This window comes from Syngnathoides biaculeatus, chromosome 17 (assembly GCF_019802595.1).
Source record: "Syngnathoides biaculeatus isolate LvHL_M chromosome 17, ASM1980259v1, whole genome shotgun sequence".
In the NCBI taxonomy this organism is placed as follows: Eukaryota; Metazoa; Chordata; class Actinopteri; order Syngnathiformes; family Syngnathidae; genus Syngnathoides; species Syngnathoides biaculeatus.
This window is the reverse complement of record NC_084656.1, coordinates 5146920-5164637: the sequence shown is the minus strand read 5'-3', so window position 1 is coordinate 5164637 and position 17718 is coordinate 5146920. Positions and strand designations below refer to the sequence as shown.

At 41.4% G+C, this 17718-nt stretch overlaps 1 protein-coding gene and 1 long non-coding RNA gene across 6 annotated transcripts in view; one reads left to right on the top strand and one right to left on the bottom strand.

Annotated features, from left to right (window-relative positions):
• Nucleotides 1-17568, top strand: part of LOC133491235 (uncharacterized) — a 27850-nt gene extending 10282 nt beyond the window's left edge. The window contains exons 2-3 of the long non-coding RNA XR_009792373.1: nucleotides 17223-17323; nucleotides 17444-17568. This is a non-coding gene — a long non-coding RNA (uncharacterized LOC133491235). The remainder of the gene's footprint in view (nucleotides 1-17222; nucleotides 17324-17443) is intronic.
• Nucleotides 1-17718, bottom strand: part of shroom3 (shroom family member 3) — a 96613-nt gene that overhangs the window by 9086 nt on the left and 69809 nt on the right. For all 5 annotated transcript variants that reach the window (XM_061802184.1, XM_061802186.1, XM_061802185.1 and 2 more), the window contains 14 exons: nucleotides 17396-17718; nucleotides 17084-17312; nucleotides 14712-14767; nucleotides 14021-14483; nucleotides 13664-13915; nucleotides 11130-11586; nucleotides 10879-11006; nucleotides 10078-10215; nucleotides 9550-10001; nucleotides 8719-8925; nucleotides 6869-7055; nucleotides 6511-6796; nucleotides 2351-2427; nucleotides 1290-1381 (listed from right to left, as the gene is read on the bottom strand). In XM_061802184.1, coding sequence (XP_061658168.1) covers nucleotides 1290-1381; nucleotides 2351-2427; nucleotides 6511-6796; nucleotides 6869-7055; nucleotides 8719-8925; nucleotides 9550-10001; nucleotides 10078-10215; nucleotides 10879-11006; nucleotides 11130-11586; nucleotides 13664-13915; nucleotides 14021-14483; nucleotides 14712-14767; nucleotides 17084-17312; nucleotides 17396-17718 — 3347 coding nt within the window. The remainder of the gene's footprint in view (nucleotides 1-1289; nucleotides 1382-2350; nucleotides 2428-6510; nucleotides 6797-6868; nucleotides 7056-8718; nucleotides 8926-9549; nucleotides 10002-10077; nucleotides 10216-10878; nucleotides 11007-11129; nucleotides 11587-13663; nucleotides 13916-14020; nucleotides 14484-14711; nucleotides 14768-17083; nucleotides 17313-17395) is intronic.

The following is a 17718-nucleotide window of genomic DNA, read 5'->3' as shown; positions in this document are numbered from 1 at the left end:
TTGAGGCGCACACCTGCGTCTCATGCGGGCTGATTAGTCTGTGTATTTATATCACCCCGATGACGACTGGGCCCCGCCAGTTCGTTGAGCTTCATGTCCCGTTCCAGCACTCTCGTATCCCTGATCGACAACCTGTGTGTACCGACCTTCGCCCGTTCTCCGACCAACCTTGTAAGCCTGACTCCTTTGATACTTCTGCCTGATTTGATCGTTCTCCTGTGTACCGACCCCTGACTGCCCGCTCACCTGCACTCTTCGCCCAACGTCCCAACTACCACTGCTGCACCGGACTGCCTGCTCGATCCCCGACCTTGGCATATAATAAACGTTTCTCCTTGAACTACTCTGCATCATCCGAGTCCTGCATTTGGGTCCTACTCTCGTTCCGATGGGACGTGACAGAACCTACCTTTTTGTATCAAGCAATGTTGAGTGTAAAAAGTTCGAGAAACACTGGTTCAGAGTGTGAAACTGCAGTATACGAACCAGACATGAGCCAGGACTCGGTGCCAAATTTGATAACAATGGTTTGTTTTCTCTTTTGCATAGCACAGAGTTGTTCTGGTTTGTCAAGTTAAGGACAAATTTTCAATCAAATTTTCACTTCATCTTTGTATCAGCTTCAGTTGCATGAGAAAGTGTAAAAGGTGTGTGCTTAAAATAAACAGGCTGAGAGAGGTCAATTATATCAAAACAAAATAGTAGCGAGGTATTAAACAACACTGTGACATAAACCTTTAGCCATTTGGCATTGAAGCATTATCAAAAAAAAAAAAAAACTTTCTCTTCTTTATTGTGACACCTTCCATGATTACCCATAGACCAGTTTCAAATGTTCTTTTCTCACCCTCTTAATTTTCAAAACTGCTTGGCCTCATTAGGGATGCAGGGGTCAAGGATGTACACCTGGACTTGTTACCAGTCAATCGTTGGGAACTACTGACACTCACTTTTGCACATATTGATGATTTAAAACAAAAAAAATCAAAATAATATGCATGTTTATAGAATGTGGGAGGAAGCATGAGTATCAAGACATACAATCTATAAGGCAGAAAAACATGGACAAATGCGAACGAGGGAGCATTAACGCCGATAATTACTTATGACCTTTAAACTTCAGTACATTTCAGTGTCTCTCCTTTTGTTTTGTTTTTTAAAGAGTTGAGTCATCACGTCCGCTTTAACAGTTTTTTTCTAAATATGTTCCTGTACATCTACTTAAGTGAAGAGTCTGAGTACTTTTGCCAACCGTGGAGAGGATTGATTAAAAAAGTTAATACACTCACCTGGAGGAGCATCAGCAGGCTGGGTGTTCTGAGGATTGTTCAGTGACATTTGAGGAGATGTGAGGCCCTCTGTCGGCTTGTTTTCCCCAACGCTATGAGACAAGATGCAGTAAGTTTTTAATAGAGTACATTAGATGATAAATTTGGTTCAATAATTGTGCATGAGTACACCTGTCATCATATACTGATCTCTTTGACTTAATGCACATTCATGCTGTATTGCTGCCAAATGTCCTCATCTAGTTCAGACCTCTCTGATTTACTTCCTTTTAATAGTATTTGTCTTGTGTATAAAGTTTTCCCACAGTCATTCAAAATTCTTTTTAAGGGTCTCTTTAACAAGCAGAGGGGGATTCATGGGTTTGGTTGTGTAATACATCAAACAGATGTGTGAGAGTACCCACACAAACACAGAATTCCTACAGTGACCCATGGCCTTTACATTTTGAGAGTAAACATTCAATAGCATTGGCTTAATAAATCCCATCATGCTGAAGTTGTTTGTTTTTTCAGTGGCAGTGCCAGGGAGTTTTCTCTTCTGGCTTACATTCCTTTCTAAAACACATCTTTCCTGAACCCTTATCCATTTTAGCTCATTCTTTCTATCTTGCTCTCGTCATAGTTCAGGCTTTGATTTTTGTAAATCTTTAATATTTCCTTCCTCTGTATAATTTTCCATTCATTATCTCACACATATTGTCATAGTGTGTTCTGGCGTTTCTCTTTTTACCCACAAAAAAATTTTCCCCTTCTACTTTCTTTTGCTCTTTGCTTTCAGTTGTCAATTTTATTTTTACCCTTTTAACACACACAGCAAACATTCATGTCACACTCACGCACTCAAGCTCATGTAAACACCTGAGTTCAACAACTTTAGTCATTTAAAAGTTAAGAATTCCCATTATTACGATCACCATTCAGTTCAATGGCATTCCGTCGAATTTTCGACAGAGAATTTTAAGAAAATGTGAGATGAAATCAGATAAAGCCCATATTATTTCATAATTGAAGATAATGATTGGAATGGGAGTAGGAACAATATGAGAGAAAAAGGCAACTACCTGTCCTCCGTCTTAGCGCAGCGTTCAGGATCAGACACGTAGGCATCAAACATCTTCACCTGATCTGATAGCGAGACCTGAAACAAAACATTTGAGTCTGTTATTATTGTGTGTAAGATCCTTTCATACAGCAAACGGCAATTTTGACATGTATAATAGGTACCTGCTGCAATGATTGTTAATGAATGAAAATAGGTATTAAATCTATGGCTATGCTCTAAAGCTGTGCACATTTCTATTTGTCATCAGTGTAACTTGTAAACATGTAATTTTGAGATGGATAGAGTCTTGCAAATTGGTGGAAATAAAATTAACATAAGTGTTTTGTATATTTTATTGGGTTTTATTTACTGGGAGGGAAAACATCACTGGGTAGTGACTCTTAAAGTGAAAAGATTGTCTATGTGTCTGCCTCAAATGCAACAGAGTTTATGTGACACTGGTCCTGCTGATAAGGCTCGCAGATAAAGGAAAAGTTCATCTTACATCGCCTTCTATTAAGGAGTCTGAAGATGTCATTTGTATACATGTGTGATTGTGTTTTATCTTTCCTGTCATTCACATCAAACACTGCCCAGCCACCACCTCCAGCTCTTCGGCACCATACAGGAAACACTGAGGATTCTGGGTATTTCCTGTGCACCTCAGAACAAAATGTCCCTGGAGCTAAATGTGTCTCTGATGCTTTATCGTGAAACAAAGCACATGAGTTTTCAATGATTACATCAGTGTTTATGTTATGACTGATAAAATTGTGAAGGAACAAACGGACCAGACCAATCAGCATCTGTTTAGTGAGATGGGGGAGCCAGCGACACTAAATACGTGCGTGGCTTACGTGTCACAAAACTGCACGCAGGTCTAAATGGCACATTATGGATGAGACAGACATCATTTTACATGCTTTTACAAACATGGTGGCTCTATTGTATTAGTCACAAAAAACCTCTAGTCCATTGTTTCCCTACCAAGTGGGAGGAGTCAAACGATTAATTGAAAAAGTAGATAATAAAATATATTTTTGGGTGAGATGGGGCCGCCAGCGACACTAAATATGTGCGTGGCTTACGTTTCACAAAACTACACGCAGGTCTAAATGGCATATTATGGATGAGGCAGACATCATTTTACATGCTTTTACAAACATGCTTGCTCTATTGTATTTGTCACACGAAACCTCTAGTCCATTGTTTTCCTACCAAGTGGGAAGAGTCAAACGATTAATTGAAAAAGTAGATAAAATATATTTTTTGGTCTCATTAATTAGAGTAAGAACATTTAATTGTTTTACTATACTTTCTCCTTTAGTACTTATTTAACTTTACAACAGAGGGAAACAGATGACAGATTTTTTGCCTTTTTATTTTGAATGTCTTTGATTTTGTTTTATGGTGTAATGTGTGAAAAAAAGCAAGAATCTGAAGAAAGCCTATATCTGCCAATTTTGGAAAGGGCTAATATCGTCCAACTAATGGGTTGAGCCATATTCAATACTTCATGGTTGTCTGCCAAATCTTATGTAATTGTAACACATTGTTTCCTAACGGTACATTAAAAAACAAAACAAACAAACGAAAAAAACAATAGACTAGAAAAATATCCTAATTTGAAGGTAAATACAGTATGTGATATCCTTCTTCCGCACAACAATGTACTCAAATTTATTTATTTACAAGTGGAACGAAAAATAAGGAGCAGGCAGTGCAAAGACAAAAATATATAAAACTAATGAGAAAGATACGGGCATGTGATTTGACTGAATGAAAAAAGACTGAAAAACAGCCGGGGGCCTGGGAGCTGCAAGCATGATCAAAGGATGATCATCAATTTTAACATGCAAGTTTTATATATTGTATTATGAATGAAATATGCCTAGTAAATCTATAAATAAATGCTATTCTGTTTTCAAAATGTACACAATATGATCGTTCATTCATTATTTAGGTGCATACCTTTACCCCGAAAAATTACAAATTCAAATACAAATTCAACATAGTAAACTACTAGAAGTGAAACTAAATTGAATTCAGATTTGTGTCATGGCATGCAAGTCTACTTTCATAACGTGAATGTCGTATCCATTCACAAACATTTTAATTCTTGTTTTTGTAAATGATTGAAACGCATGAATTTGAGAACAATTATTAACGTCATGTTTCGTTATCAGTAAATAATACAGCCGTTTTTAGAAGTAAATGCTTCTCTCTTGTGTCTGAGCAAACAAACTTAGCCCATGAGAACACCCTTTGACCACTGGTGAGCAACATCTGATGTATGCACTGTGGTCAGATCAATGTCATCCATTGAAGCTACATGGCTCATTCAAAGATTCAGATTACAGCATTTACATTCCCATCAGAACATTTTTAAGAACAATTTTGTTTTTGCCAATTTACAATGAAAATGTCAACAGACAAAAAAATACATTGCTAACCAAACCAAGCCAACTATGAACTATGAATGTGAAAGGTTTATTCCAACTTGGTTTCATGTATTTTGTTTTTTACCCACAATGATATTCCTGTCTGTTTTTCTTGGTGTAAAACTGAATTATTGCTTCCAGAATATCTTTAGCAATGCTTGTTGAAAGCTGAATGATGCTCCCAAACAGTTTTAAGGTTAATGTTATGTTGCCTCCTATATTTCAAATACAGAATTAGCTTTTTGTGGACTGGATTGTTTGTGGTTTCATCCTCGATCAGGCTGTGCCAAGGTGGAATTTTAACATTAGACACCATCTCATCCTGTACATTCTACTTTGGCTTCAGACCAGACCTTTTTTACTCAATAAAGAGAAAATCTCATCCAGTTTCACCACTTTTTCTTCTATTATTCACATACCCCGATATTCATTAAAACAACTTGTCTTTTTTTTTCCTTTTTTTACTTTTGCCATTATTATCGAGAATAAACATAAGCAGCATGTGTAACTCTCTTTGCTCTACGTTGCCCAGACTGTGTTGCTAACGAAAGCACTGGTGGTGTAATTATCAGTGTACCCCTTTAAGAGCCGGGGGGGTCAGGTAAACTAGGAAGTAGAAGTAGGCTGAGCAGAGGGAGTGTGCTTCCGTGTTAAAAAAAAAAATAAAAAAGATGTCAGGCTTCGGTTCACTGAGCTGGATCGGTTTTCATGTGCGCTGAGAATGTGTAAAAAGTTAATGCGCAATAGCATGGGTCAAGACTACAAAAAATAAGCGACGTCTTTCAATATCTGTGTATTTCTACTCGTAACAAATTTTACGCGCATGATTTTTCGTGCTCGACTGTGCATATTTGCGAGTGCGAAGGCGTGCCTGTCAAATCACAGTGACTGCAAATGGCCCCATAACCTGCCTCGTATACAACAAGCGTTTTCATTGGTCGAATAATCAAGGGACCGGTATCAGATTTTCCGCCTCGCTTGCAAAAGTCTGATCAGAAAATGAACAAGTGTGGATTCTGGCACGGGTTACGGTCGGAATATTGCAGAAAAACAGATTTTTTTTTTTTACCCATGCTATTTAAAAAGACGGAATTCATTCTATAAACGGAAATACCACGTCTGAAGATAAAAAGAACAAAACGCCAAGATCAATCTAAAAAAATTCAAATTGAAATAAATGGGCACATTACAGAAACACAGAATGGGCAGATATTTACATCAGATGAATTGAATATTTGGCAGGATGGAGGAGCAACTGGTTAGAGCGTTGGCCTCACAGTTCTGAGGACCGGGGATGAAATCCCAGCCCCGCCCGTGTGGAGTTTGCATGTTCTCCCCATCCCTGTGTTGGTTTTCTCCGGGCGCTCTGGTTTCCTCCCAAATCCCCAAAACATGCATTCATTGGACACTCTAAATTGCCTTTAGGTGTGATTGTGAGTGCGACTGTTGTCTGTCTCCATGTGCCCTGTGATTGAATGGCAAAACACTTAAGATAGGTATAGGTTCAGCACTCCCGCGACCCTTGTGAAGATCAGCGGGTCAGAAAATAGATGGATGGATGGATGGATGGATGAATGGATGGATGGATAATTGAATATTGCACATTGTGAATTACTGCAGGATAGATACTGTATGTATATTGAATATTAGATATAGATTTTACTACCTCATTGAAAACACAATAACTCAGGAAATGTTTGAAATTAAATTCAGATTGCCAGTGTTGTTGCACTGTTACCTTATTCAGTCTCTCCAGAGTAGGGGAAGACCGAGAGCGGGCGTGGTTTGGAAGCCTTTCCTCTGATCGCTCCAAAAGCTCTTCAACGGAGGCGGATTTGCCGGAGCCCAGGATCGACCCAACCATTGCCAAAGACCCGCTTGTCTGCTTGGGCGCAACCCAGTTCTGTTGAGGCTCTTGTGAATCTTTTGGTGGAATTGGACTCCCTTTATTGGAGACTGACTCCTGAATGTAATTAGAAGGGTGGTGGGTGCTGGTGGTGTGGCGTTCTGGTGGGGAATTCTCACTAGGGAACACAAGGAACAAGATTTAATAAACTATCATAGTATGTCTTGATGGGACAGTACGCCTTAGTTACCGTGATGGTAGGTGTAACGGAGGCCTTGGAGTGGTCACTCTGCCTGGGGAGTACAAGTTAGACTGAATACTTTGCATGTCAGGTCCAGGAGAAGAGTAGTGACGCCTCTCATTCGAGTAAAGGCTGCGATCCAGCCCAGAGTCTTGGACAGAAAGCAGGCTGGAGGTAGAGGAGAGGCTGAGGCTGTCTGGTCGCCACAATGAGTTGACAGGTGGGAAGAACAAAAAAGGTTGTGAGTAGAGTACCTTTTCTGTTTCGCAATATCCGTTTTCTTCCAGAAAGAGAGTTTGTTACAGTGGTGTCAAAAAGTATTTTCCTGTTTCCTGATTTAATTTTTTTTTGCACATTTCTCACACTTAAATGTTTCCCATCATAAAACAAATTTAAATAGTGTATTTGTCAAAGACGATACAAGTAAACATAAAATGCAGTTTTTAATGCAAGATTTTTTTCACAGAGGGAAAAAATCCAAAGCTACATGGCTGGCCCTGTGTGGAAAAAGTAATTGCCCCCTACAACGAATAACTGTTTGGGCCACTCTTAGCACCAACAACTGAAATCACAAGTTTGTGATAACATGATATAAATCTCTAATAGTGCTGTGGAGGAATTTTAGCCCACTCATCTTTTCTTTACTGAACCCCATGATATGAGCTGTTTGGTCCCTGTAGGACTGATGTCAGAGTTTGGTCCGCATTGTCGGCAGTAAGTCGCACTCATTTCCGGTGAGGGTTTCTGGTGACTTTTATAGACAGCATTTCTAGGCCCTGCCGAGGCGTAGAAAGGGTCCAGTTTCGTGGCCTCAAGATTGGATCGCTACTTTTTGCAGATGATATTGTACTGTTAGCTTCATCAAGCCGTGGTCTCCAACTCTCACTGGAGTGGTTCGCAGCTGAGTGTGAAGCGACTGGGATGAGAATCAGCATTTCTAAACCTGATATCATGGTCCTCAGTTTAAAAACAGTAGGGAATGAGATCCTTCTACAAGTGGAGTTCAAATATCTTGGGGTCTTGTTCACGAGTGAGGCAAATATTCAACCGGAGATCGAGTGATGTATCGGTGCAGTGTCTATAGTAATGTGGACTTTGTATCGGTCCATTGTGGTGAAGAAGTAGCTAACCTGAAAGGCAAAGCTCTCTAGTTACTGGTCAATCTACGTTCCTGCCTTCACCTATGGTCACGAGCTGTGGGTCATGACTGAAAGACCAAGATCACAGATACAAGCTGCCAAAATGAGTCTCTTCCGCAGGGTTTCCCAGCTCTCGCTTACACATCGGGTTATAAGCTCAGCTATTTGGAAAGGGCTGAGTGTAGACCCGCTGCTCCTCCGCATTGAGAGGAGCCAGATGAGGTGGTTTTGCCATTTGTTTAGGATGCCTCCTGGAGGCCTCCATGATGTGTTCCAGACATGTCCTAGCAGGAGGAGACCCTGGGGACGCCCCAGGAAAGGCTGGAGAGACTATGTCTCTTGGCTTGCTTGGGAAAGCCTCAGGATCCCTTCATAAGAGCTGGAGCAAGTGGCTGTGGAGAGGGTAGTCTGGACTTCCCTGCTAAATTTTCTGAGCACCTTTTTACACCATAGTATTACATTCACAGCAGAAAAAGAGTTTACAGTAAGCAACTGAATTCTTACTTTGCTAATTTCCAACATATACTGTGGATCAAACTCGGATGTTATTTAAAGGTGATAAGATTAAAAATATAGAGGAACAAACTCTTAGTATGAGAAAAAAACAAACTATGTACACTAAAAGCACTGTGCAGTTTGAAGATGAGAGGGACAATCTCATAAACTAAGGAGCCCATTCCTCATATTTTTCAATGCACATTTTGGCTTTGATGAACCCACCTGAATGGTAGTTTTTTTCCGACTGTAGATAAGCGCTGAGACGCCTAGGGCCACTTCTTTCTCTTCCCTCATCTTTTTTTTCACTTCTCTTCCTCTGCACATACTGAGCCACAGCAACTTGCTGAAGCTGGCGCAAATCAGGCCTTGATATGGCGTTGTTGGCAAAGCCAAGTTCAAACATCTTCCGACGGTCAGCCACACTGGTCTCTAAGAGATAGAGATCAGTGTCATTTTACAAGGTTAGTTATGACAGCAAAATATCGTCATAGGTTATCTCATGACAATGAGAATCATTAAAACAATGAGATTATTTCAAAGGAAACAAACAAAAGCTTTGCTGTTTACAGTAATGTATTTTCTTCCGCCTAACCAATATATTCAATTATCCCTATCGGTTTGAGGGTCACTGGGAAGCCAGAGTCTGTAGCACCTAATTTAGGATGAAAGGTGGGGTACACGCTGAAGTTATCGTCAGGTTTATTTACGTTGAGACGCTCAGACCATTCGGCCCCAAAGTTAAAAAAGCCCCCAGTACTCAAAAACCAAAAGCACAGAAGCATCCAGAAACTGACCAGAGCCCAGGAACCCACCCCATTCAGTGCAGCCAAAGTGGTCAGGGACATGGCTTGGTCTCAGAACAGCCAGGCCCTAAGGACCTGCCAGTGCCCTAACCCGAAACGCCGACCCCCCCGCGGCTCACTATGCGCATGTATTCAAAAGTGCTTTGATTTAAAATCCTGTCCATTTCAGTTGAATTTTAGCATTAGTCACGCTCAACTGAAACAAACATTTTTAGACTTATGTATATTCTAAGTACATTTGTGTCATTACCTCCTCCAAGTTTGAAGAGACCAGATGTCTCCGGATCTGAAATCCCAATTTCATTCATGCTGTCTGGCTCAGAATAGGAACGTTTCTTCTGGTCTGCAGTCAGACGTCTGCGTCCGCAGATTCGCAACAGAGTAGGAGGTCCAACTGGTGGGACGCTGGGCAAAGCCGGGGGACTTGGGCCTCGTATCTCTGGGCTGACTACATGCCGCTCCTTTGGAGTGTGAGGGGATGTGGCTGGGACAGAGATAACAATGCTCATTGGTTTGGGCATTGTTTTAGGGCCTTTCTTCTCCGAGGTGGGGTGGTTGCCCAGGGAAGGCAAAGGCTGATGTGGTGAGGAGGAATTGGAAGAAGAAGCTACACGAGAGGGACGAACGGGTGAGAAATTGTGTCTCAAGGAGGTGGAACGTAGGACCTTGGACTGTGCATCTTTCAATGAATTCCTGTAAGATCTGTTTAAAGATGAGGTTTCTGAATTAAGATGGATTGATGAGCCCAGGGCAAAACAGTGACTTTTTGACCTCTCACCTGTGGAAGGACGTTTCCTGCAAAATTTCCTGGACATCTGGTTTCCGAGAGGTCTTTCTTTCATTTTCTTCCCTGGATCCATCCAGCTGGAGGCTGCTGAGGCTTCTCTCCAGGGCTGAACTAGGATCAGGTGCAGTCCTGAATAAGGAATAAGAGCATAGAATTGAGAATCTAATCCCCAGTCCAACCTTGTAACGCGAATGACTCAGATGACAATGGGGAGGGAAAATAGCTAATAGCGCCCAATTTGGAGATTTTTACTTTCGGGTGTATTCACAAATGGCTGTTGAGTTATTTTGAGTGGGCAAAAGAATTACGCTCTAATATAAACTGTACATGATGATAGTACAATCTTTGTTGTGTCATTTCTTCAATGTTGAACTATAAAAAAATTATTAGTAATTAATATTTGCAAAAATGTGAAGGGTGTACTTACTTTTGCGAGATACTGTATATAATATAAAGCTTTCCTCTCAGGTGTCACAACCATATAAACCTTATACTGTATGCACACACTACCGTTTGAAAGTTTGGGGTCTTTAAAAAGTACAATTGTTTTCAATGAAGATAATCTGGAAAGACATTGTTAATGTGGTTAAAATGGTTAAAACAAAAACAATGTTATAACAGTGACGAGAGGACAGGGTACACTATGGATTCATCAACGAACCTGATATCCAAGTTTTGGGGATGTGGGAAGAAGCCAGAGTACCCAAATAAAATCCAAACAATCATGCGAAGAACGTGTAAAAACCACACAAAAATGTAACATGAATAAAAGACTGTCATGAATGAACCCACCTGTCTTTCTTGTAGTTGATGCTGCCTCCTCTATAGCTCATAGTTCTATGGGCTTTGCTGGTGCTTCTTTCTAGCATGCTTCTGAGGTCTTCTGCTCCACAGGCGGAACCATGGGCATTGTCCGTCACCTGATTCCAAATCGTTTAAAGAAGCAAATCAGTGACAGCATTGGTTTCAATATGGGTGTTAGGATTGAGGAACTTTGCATGTGGAATGCAGATATCTGTTTTTTTTGTTTTTTTTTAACTTACCCTAGATAAAGCGTTTTTGTGTTGACCGTGATTGATGCTGTAACTACGTTGCTTTCCTGCTCTGTCACAATGCTCAAAGCGACTGACCCTCTCTAGGACTGAGAGACTACGGGTGGGTCCCTGGATGCCCTCACCCACTGTATTGTTGTCATGACTACTGGGAGAGACATCAGTGTTGGGGCTGGTACAACGCTGCACCTCTACAAGGGCATTCTCTAGACGGGTCAGCGGGTGTTCTTTGTCTCTGTTGTGCTCTTTCTGCTCCAAGTGATGGTAATGAAGTGCTGCTGAGTCACTGTGGTGACGGAGAGAGGCCAGAGTGGAAGAGGAGGTGGAGGAGGACGACGACGAGGGGGAGTGCTGAGGGTGAACTAGTGAATGAGAAGGTAGCACTTGTCCCTGGGCAACTCGAGAATATGACATTGCCTCAGGATGAACATTGGATTGGTCCATTGATCTGAAAATAGAAGATGAGATTAATCTTTCATGTGCCCGCTCTTAAATTTCAGGTAATTACCAGTTTACTTTTGTACTTCCAATTCACACAAAAGTTATTCCAAGGCACTTTCCATATGAAGCATATGCCGGACAACATTTCTCACGCAATTAAGAAAACCCACCAGACCTCAGGTGACCAAATTAATCATAGTAGATGCTTTGTCTTTCTCTTTCCAATATATATATACACACACACACACACACACACACACACACACACACACACACACACGGACACACACACACGCACGGTCAGGCAAGTGTAGGGCGTTAACCTCAAGTTCCGAGGACTGGGGTTCAAATGTTGGTCCCGCCTATGTGGAGTTTGCATGTTTAATAGATAGATAGACAGTACTACTTTTAGAAAATCTGTTTAAGCAAAAATTGCAAAATTTTAAGATTAGAATTTCTCAGCATACAGTGGACTCCATGCATACAGCACTTCCGCATTCAGTGTAAAGTGGAATGTTAACCGTTGGTCAGTGTGTAAGCACAGTTAAAACTGGAAACAGAGATAATTCTGAATATGTAAAATGATTAATGTCCTTTTGACGTTGAAAGTACCATCACTGAAATATTGACTACACACTAGTGTATCTATTGCTGTTACACAACACTAGTCTATCGCACATGAAACAACAGGGATTATGTTTCAGTCAAAAAGAGCCTCAGTATTTTGTTACGTATTGAAAGTGGAAACTTTTATTCCATCTGGCCTTTCCACCAGAAATGCTTAATGCTATTCAGGAATTTAAAGAAATCTCTGCATGCAAGTGGGCCACACTCGACACTGAATGCCTATGACCTTAGATCCCTCAAAGGGACTGAATTAAACAAAAATATCATTATGTAAAGGATATTACCGCTGCGAGTTAACACTAGGTTGCAACATCTGGAAGTCCGAGTTAAAATCTAATTCTTTATGGCTAAGCTCATCCGAGATGAACTGATGCAAAATGGAAAAGTGTGCTATAGTCTGACTAATCCACATTTCAAATTGTTTTTGAAAATCATGGACACATTGCCATTGGGGCTAAAGAGGAAATGGACCACACAGATTTTTTTTTTTTAAATCAGAGTAAAGTTCAAAAGCCAACCTCTGTGATCTTTGGTGGTGAGGGCTCAATGTTATCAATTTTCAGTATTTGTGTGTTTATGTGGTAAAACATATGGTAATCTGTTTAATAAATTGTAAAAGTTGTTAAATGTAACATTACTTTCTAACATATAAACTTTGAGAAATATAACAAAATAACCCGGAGAGAATCGAGTAAAAATAAAGGCATATTATAGTGAGTGATAATGTTTCAGACATAGGTTATCTATCCATCCATTCATTTTCTGACCCGCTTAACCTCACGAGGGTCGCGGGAGTGCTGGAGCCTATCTCGGGTGGCAGGAGGCAGGCTAAATCCTGAAATGGTTGCCAGCCAATCGCAGGGCACATCGAGACAAACAGTCACACTCACAATCACACCTCGGGGAAATTTAAAGTGTTCAATTAATGTTGCAGGGTTTTTTTTTGGGGGGGATGTGGGAGGAAACCGGAGTGCCCGGAGAAAACCCACACAAGTACGGGGAGAATATGCAAACTCCACACAGGTGGGGCCTGGATTGAACCCTAGACCCCAGAACTGTGAGGCCAACGCATTACAGGTGTGCCACCCTGACGCCGTTAGCTTGTATTTGGAGGCTAAAAGGAAACACGTGTACTAACAAAGGGTTAACAAGCTAAAATACAGAAATGTCCCCTTCGATTAGTCAATGCTGAGTCGACATTAGCATTGAATAAGGAAAAAAAAAATTGAAGACATTCAACCCCTAAAAGTTCTTTCATGATATATTGGTGTCCCACATGACATTTACAAGGAACCACTAAATTTTATGTAAAGGCATATTTTTCAAATTTATAAACCTACGACCTTTGGGACATTTGATTTTAGAGGTTCTACTCTATTTCTAAGAAACATCTGACAAATTAACTTCAATGTATTAGAAAGTCTTATCTCTGTCGTCATCCTTCAACCTGTACATACCTTCTAATTAGGCCCTCAGGCTGTCCCGTTGGCCCATGAGCTGGAGTTGACGGGATTTGGAGACTTCGAAAATCTTGTTCTTGTAACATTTGGTTGTAGGCTCCTTGGTTAGAATGCAAATGAAGGTGATGGGGGCTGTGAGACTGAGGCCCCTGTTGCCGGTGAAACATACTGGCCCCTGCTTGCGTCTCGGATCTCCCTTCAGTAGGAAAGGGTCTGTTGTGTCTACAATTCTTATCCTCTTGTTGATTCCTGATAGTAAGAGGGGAAAGCAAGGGTCCAGGGGAAAAACGTGTTAGGTTGTTTACATTGATTATTGTCTGTTATTGACACTCAAAAGACAATTTTGATCATTACCTGTCTGACTCATGTGTTCTGCACGGCATTGTGGCAACTATTGGAACAAGTGAGTTGGGGTATGGTGATGAAATGTTCATTTGATGACCTTTTTCGACAGATGTCACTTTTACATCTCTCCATTGCTCAGTTGCTTCCTCCTCTTGTCCTCTGGAATTCTGCAGGCCTTGCTGCTGCTGCCGGTTGCTGTTGTTAGCCAGTGCAGGATAGAGTCCCAAGGAGAGTGACATGGGACTTGAACTGGGTATCTGTGCATACTGGGGCTCCGGTTGGGGTACAGGGTACATTCCTGTGGGCAGAATCAGGCAGCCTGACGGGGGAACTGGGCTTGAGAGGTTTGTGGAAGGTCCAGAAGGCGAACCAGGTGGGGGAAAACCCTGTCGGGGTTTTGTGGTGGGGCTGCTCTCTGGACTCTTTTCTATGACCGTGTGGAGCTGTCCCTCAGTGATGCATGAGCCTTTAGCTGAAATTACAATAACGTAAAATATCAATCATTAATCTTCTATACCCCATCCTCCTCGGGATCACGGATGAGCAGATCCCTATCCCTAGCTGTACACCCTGGAGTAGTTGCCACCCAAACGCAAATGAGATAAAATATATTTTATATATTGATATAGCCCAAAAAGTGACAGGTTTGCCTCTTCATTTCTATTCTAAAGATGATAAAATGGAGATGACCTTTTCATACCTGAACTTGAGGCAACTGGTCCACTGGAGTGATGATAGGAACCCTTCTGCAGAGATCTGGGTAGAATACAATCCATTATTCAATTTTATTTTCACAAGAAGGTAACATTATACACAAAGGTGCATATGGTCATGAGGATGATGAGGCATCGGCGTAATGGAGTCCGTGGGGCATGCAGGCATCTCTGTCTCGCTGTACAGCAGCTATGACGGTCTGGGAAAATTCAATGCTCATTGGTTTGGGCATTGTTTTAGGGCCTTTCTTGCGAGTGGGCCACACTCGACACTGAATGCCTATGACCTTAGATCCCTCAAAGGGACTGAATTAAACAAAAACATCATTATGTAAAGGATATTACCGCTGTGAGTTAACACTAGGTTGCAACATCTGCAAGTCCGAGTTAAAAGTCTTATGCACCAAATCAGCTGACTGCACAGTCGCACACTGCAAGTAGGGATGGTGCTAACTGGAATGGCACCATATGCTGTACAACAAGGGTGCCCACACGTTTTAGCTCCAAGACCTACTTTTCAAACATCCAGGCTCTCGCAACCTACCAATGGGGGGATGAGTGTATCATTGTTTGGGGCACATCGCCACACCTCAATCAAGCAATGATTGGCACACGGTCACGCAATCGACCAGAACTGCCTCCGAGATCAACTGGTTGATCGCTATTGACGCATTGGGCAGGCCTGCTCTACAAGAGCCCTCAAATAAATTTGAAAAAAAAAATAGCAAGTTTGTTTTACTTTTTCATAAATTTCCTCGGGTGAAGAATGAGATTCATTTGCGATGAAAAGCCATTTTGTATATATAAATCCAATTACAATAAAGACATGACTTTGTGTTAAATGTAAATAAAAACAGAACAAAATGATTTGCAAATCATGTTCAACCTCTATTTAATTGAATACACTCCAAAGAGAAGATACTTACTGGTCAAACTGATAAACTATTGTTTTTAGCAAATAATTATTAACTTTGAATTTTATGGCTGGAACAGCTGCGACAGGGTCATGTTTACCACTGTGTTACATCACATTTTTTTCTAACAACATTCAATACACGTTTGGGAACTGAGGAAACTAACTGTTGGAAGTTTTGCAGGTGTAATTCTTTCCAATTCTTGCTTGATGCACAGCTTCAGCTGTTCATTAGTCCGGGGTCTCCGCTGTAACATTTTACGCTTCATAATGTGGTGGACTTTTTCAATGGGAGACAGGTCTGGACTGCAGGCAGGCCAGTCTAGTACCCGCATTGTTTTACGACAAAGCCATGGTGCTGTCACACGTCCAGAATGTGATTTGGCATTGTCTTGCTAAAATAAGCAGAGGTGTCTGTGAAAAAGAGGTTGCTTGGATGGCAGCATATCTTTTTCTGCAAAACTTGTAAGTATTTTCAGCATTCATCGGGCCTTCACAGAAGTTACCTATGCCATTATCAGTAAGACCCCACCCCCCACACACACCCTCACAGATGCTGGCTTGTGAACTTTGCGTTCATAACTTTCTGGATGGTTAATTTCCTCTTTTGCCCCGAGAACACGACGTCCACAATTTCCAAAAACAAATTGAAAGGTGGCCTCGTCAGACCACAGAACATCTTAGATGAGGTTGGGCCCAGAGTATTTGGGGGTGATTCTGGGTGTTATTGATAAATGGCTTTTGCCTTCCATAGTACAGTTTGAAGGTGCACTTACGGATGTAGTGCCGGACTGTATTTACTAACACTGGTTTTCCAAAGTGTTCCTGCGCCCATGTGGTGATATCGTTTACACATTGATGTCAGTTTTTGATGCAGTGCTGTCTTATGGATTGAACGTCACGGGCATTCAATGTTGGTTTTCAGCCTTGCTGCTTATATTTAGTGATTTCTCCAGATTCTCTTAACCTTTTAATGATATTATGGACCGTAGCTGCTGAGGAAAATTGCCCGTAAACTGTTTGACTATTTTCTTACGCACTTATTCACAAAGAGGGAGGTGAACTTCAACCCACCTTTACTTGTGGATGACTGAGTAATACAGGGAACTTCCTTCTATAGGCAATCAATGCACCCACCAGTAACTTGTTTTCAAATGTGTTCCAGCTATAAAATTTTAAGTTAATAATTATTTTCCAACAACAAGGTTTCTCAGTTTGAACATTTAGTATATTGTCTTTGTAGTGTATTCAAACAAATATAGCTTGAAAATGATTTGCAAATCTTTGTATTGTTTAAAAACGTCCCAACGTCATTGGAACTGCATTAGAATTGGGTTTGTAACAATATACTCAAACAAAGTAAAATAGCATATATGCGTGTGCGTGTGTGTGTGTGTGTGTGTAAATGTGTCAAGTCTACACGCATTAAAAATGTATTGCTTTAACCTGTTAATTGCCCGGGGCTGCTCCACACTGGACCAAGAGTTGGGCCTCTCATGGTTTTTGATGGCTGCATAGCTGTCGCTGCGTCGCGGTGGAGCAGGTGCCCCCTTCAGGTTCTCATAAGAGCTCTGACTGGTTCCAGGAGCCCAAATAGGACCAACACTGTGCCTGTTTGCAGCCAGCGCACTATTGCTATTACCTCCGCTGCTGCTGCCACGGTAACAGACTCCACCTATAAAGCAGGTAGGAAGGTTTAACGAAAACCATTAATGCCCCCAAGCCAAAATAACCGCTTTCCTTAAAATTGAACTTAACCTGGTGGATCTCTGCTTTGCGCTCCTTTCACTCCTTCTCCACTTCTAGAATCACCGTTACGTGATGATAAAGCTGACGGAGAGCTCAATTCCTGCTCCTGAGAGAGCCCCTGCTGGGCACTGTAAACTGTCCGGATGTAACGCATGTCAGCTTGTTGCATTCCACCACTTCCTTCTCTTTGGGGCACAGCCTCCAGTGAATAGGAGCGCTCGGGACTGAATGTCGGAGCAGAAGCAAGGTACTCTGGGATGCTGGAGCTGGTGGAGAAGGAGGAGTATGCAGAGTCTCGCTTGCTGTTGAGGTGGTCAATGCTGTTGGAGGAC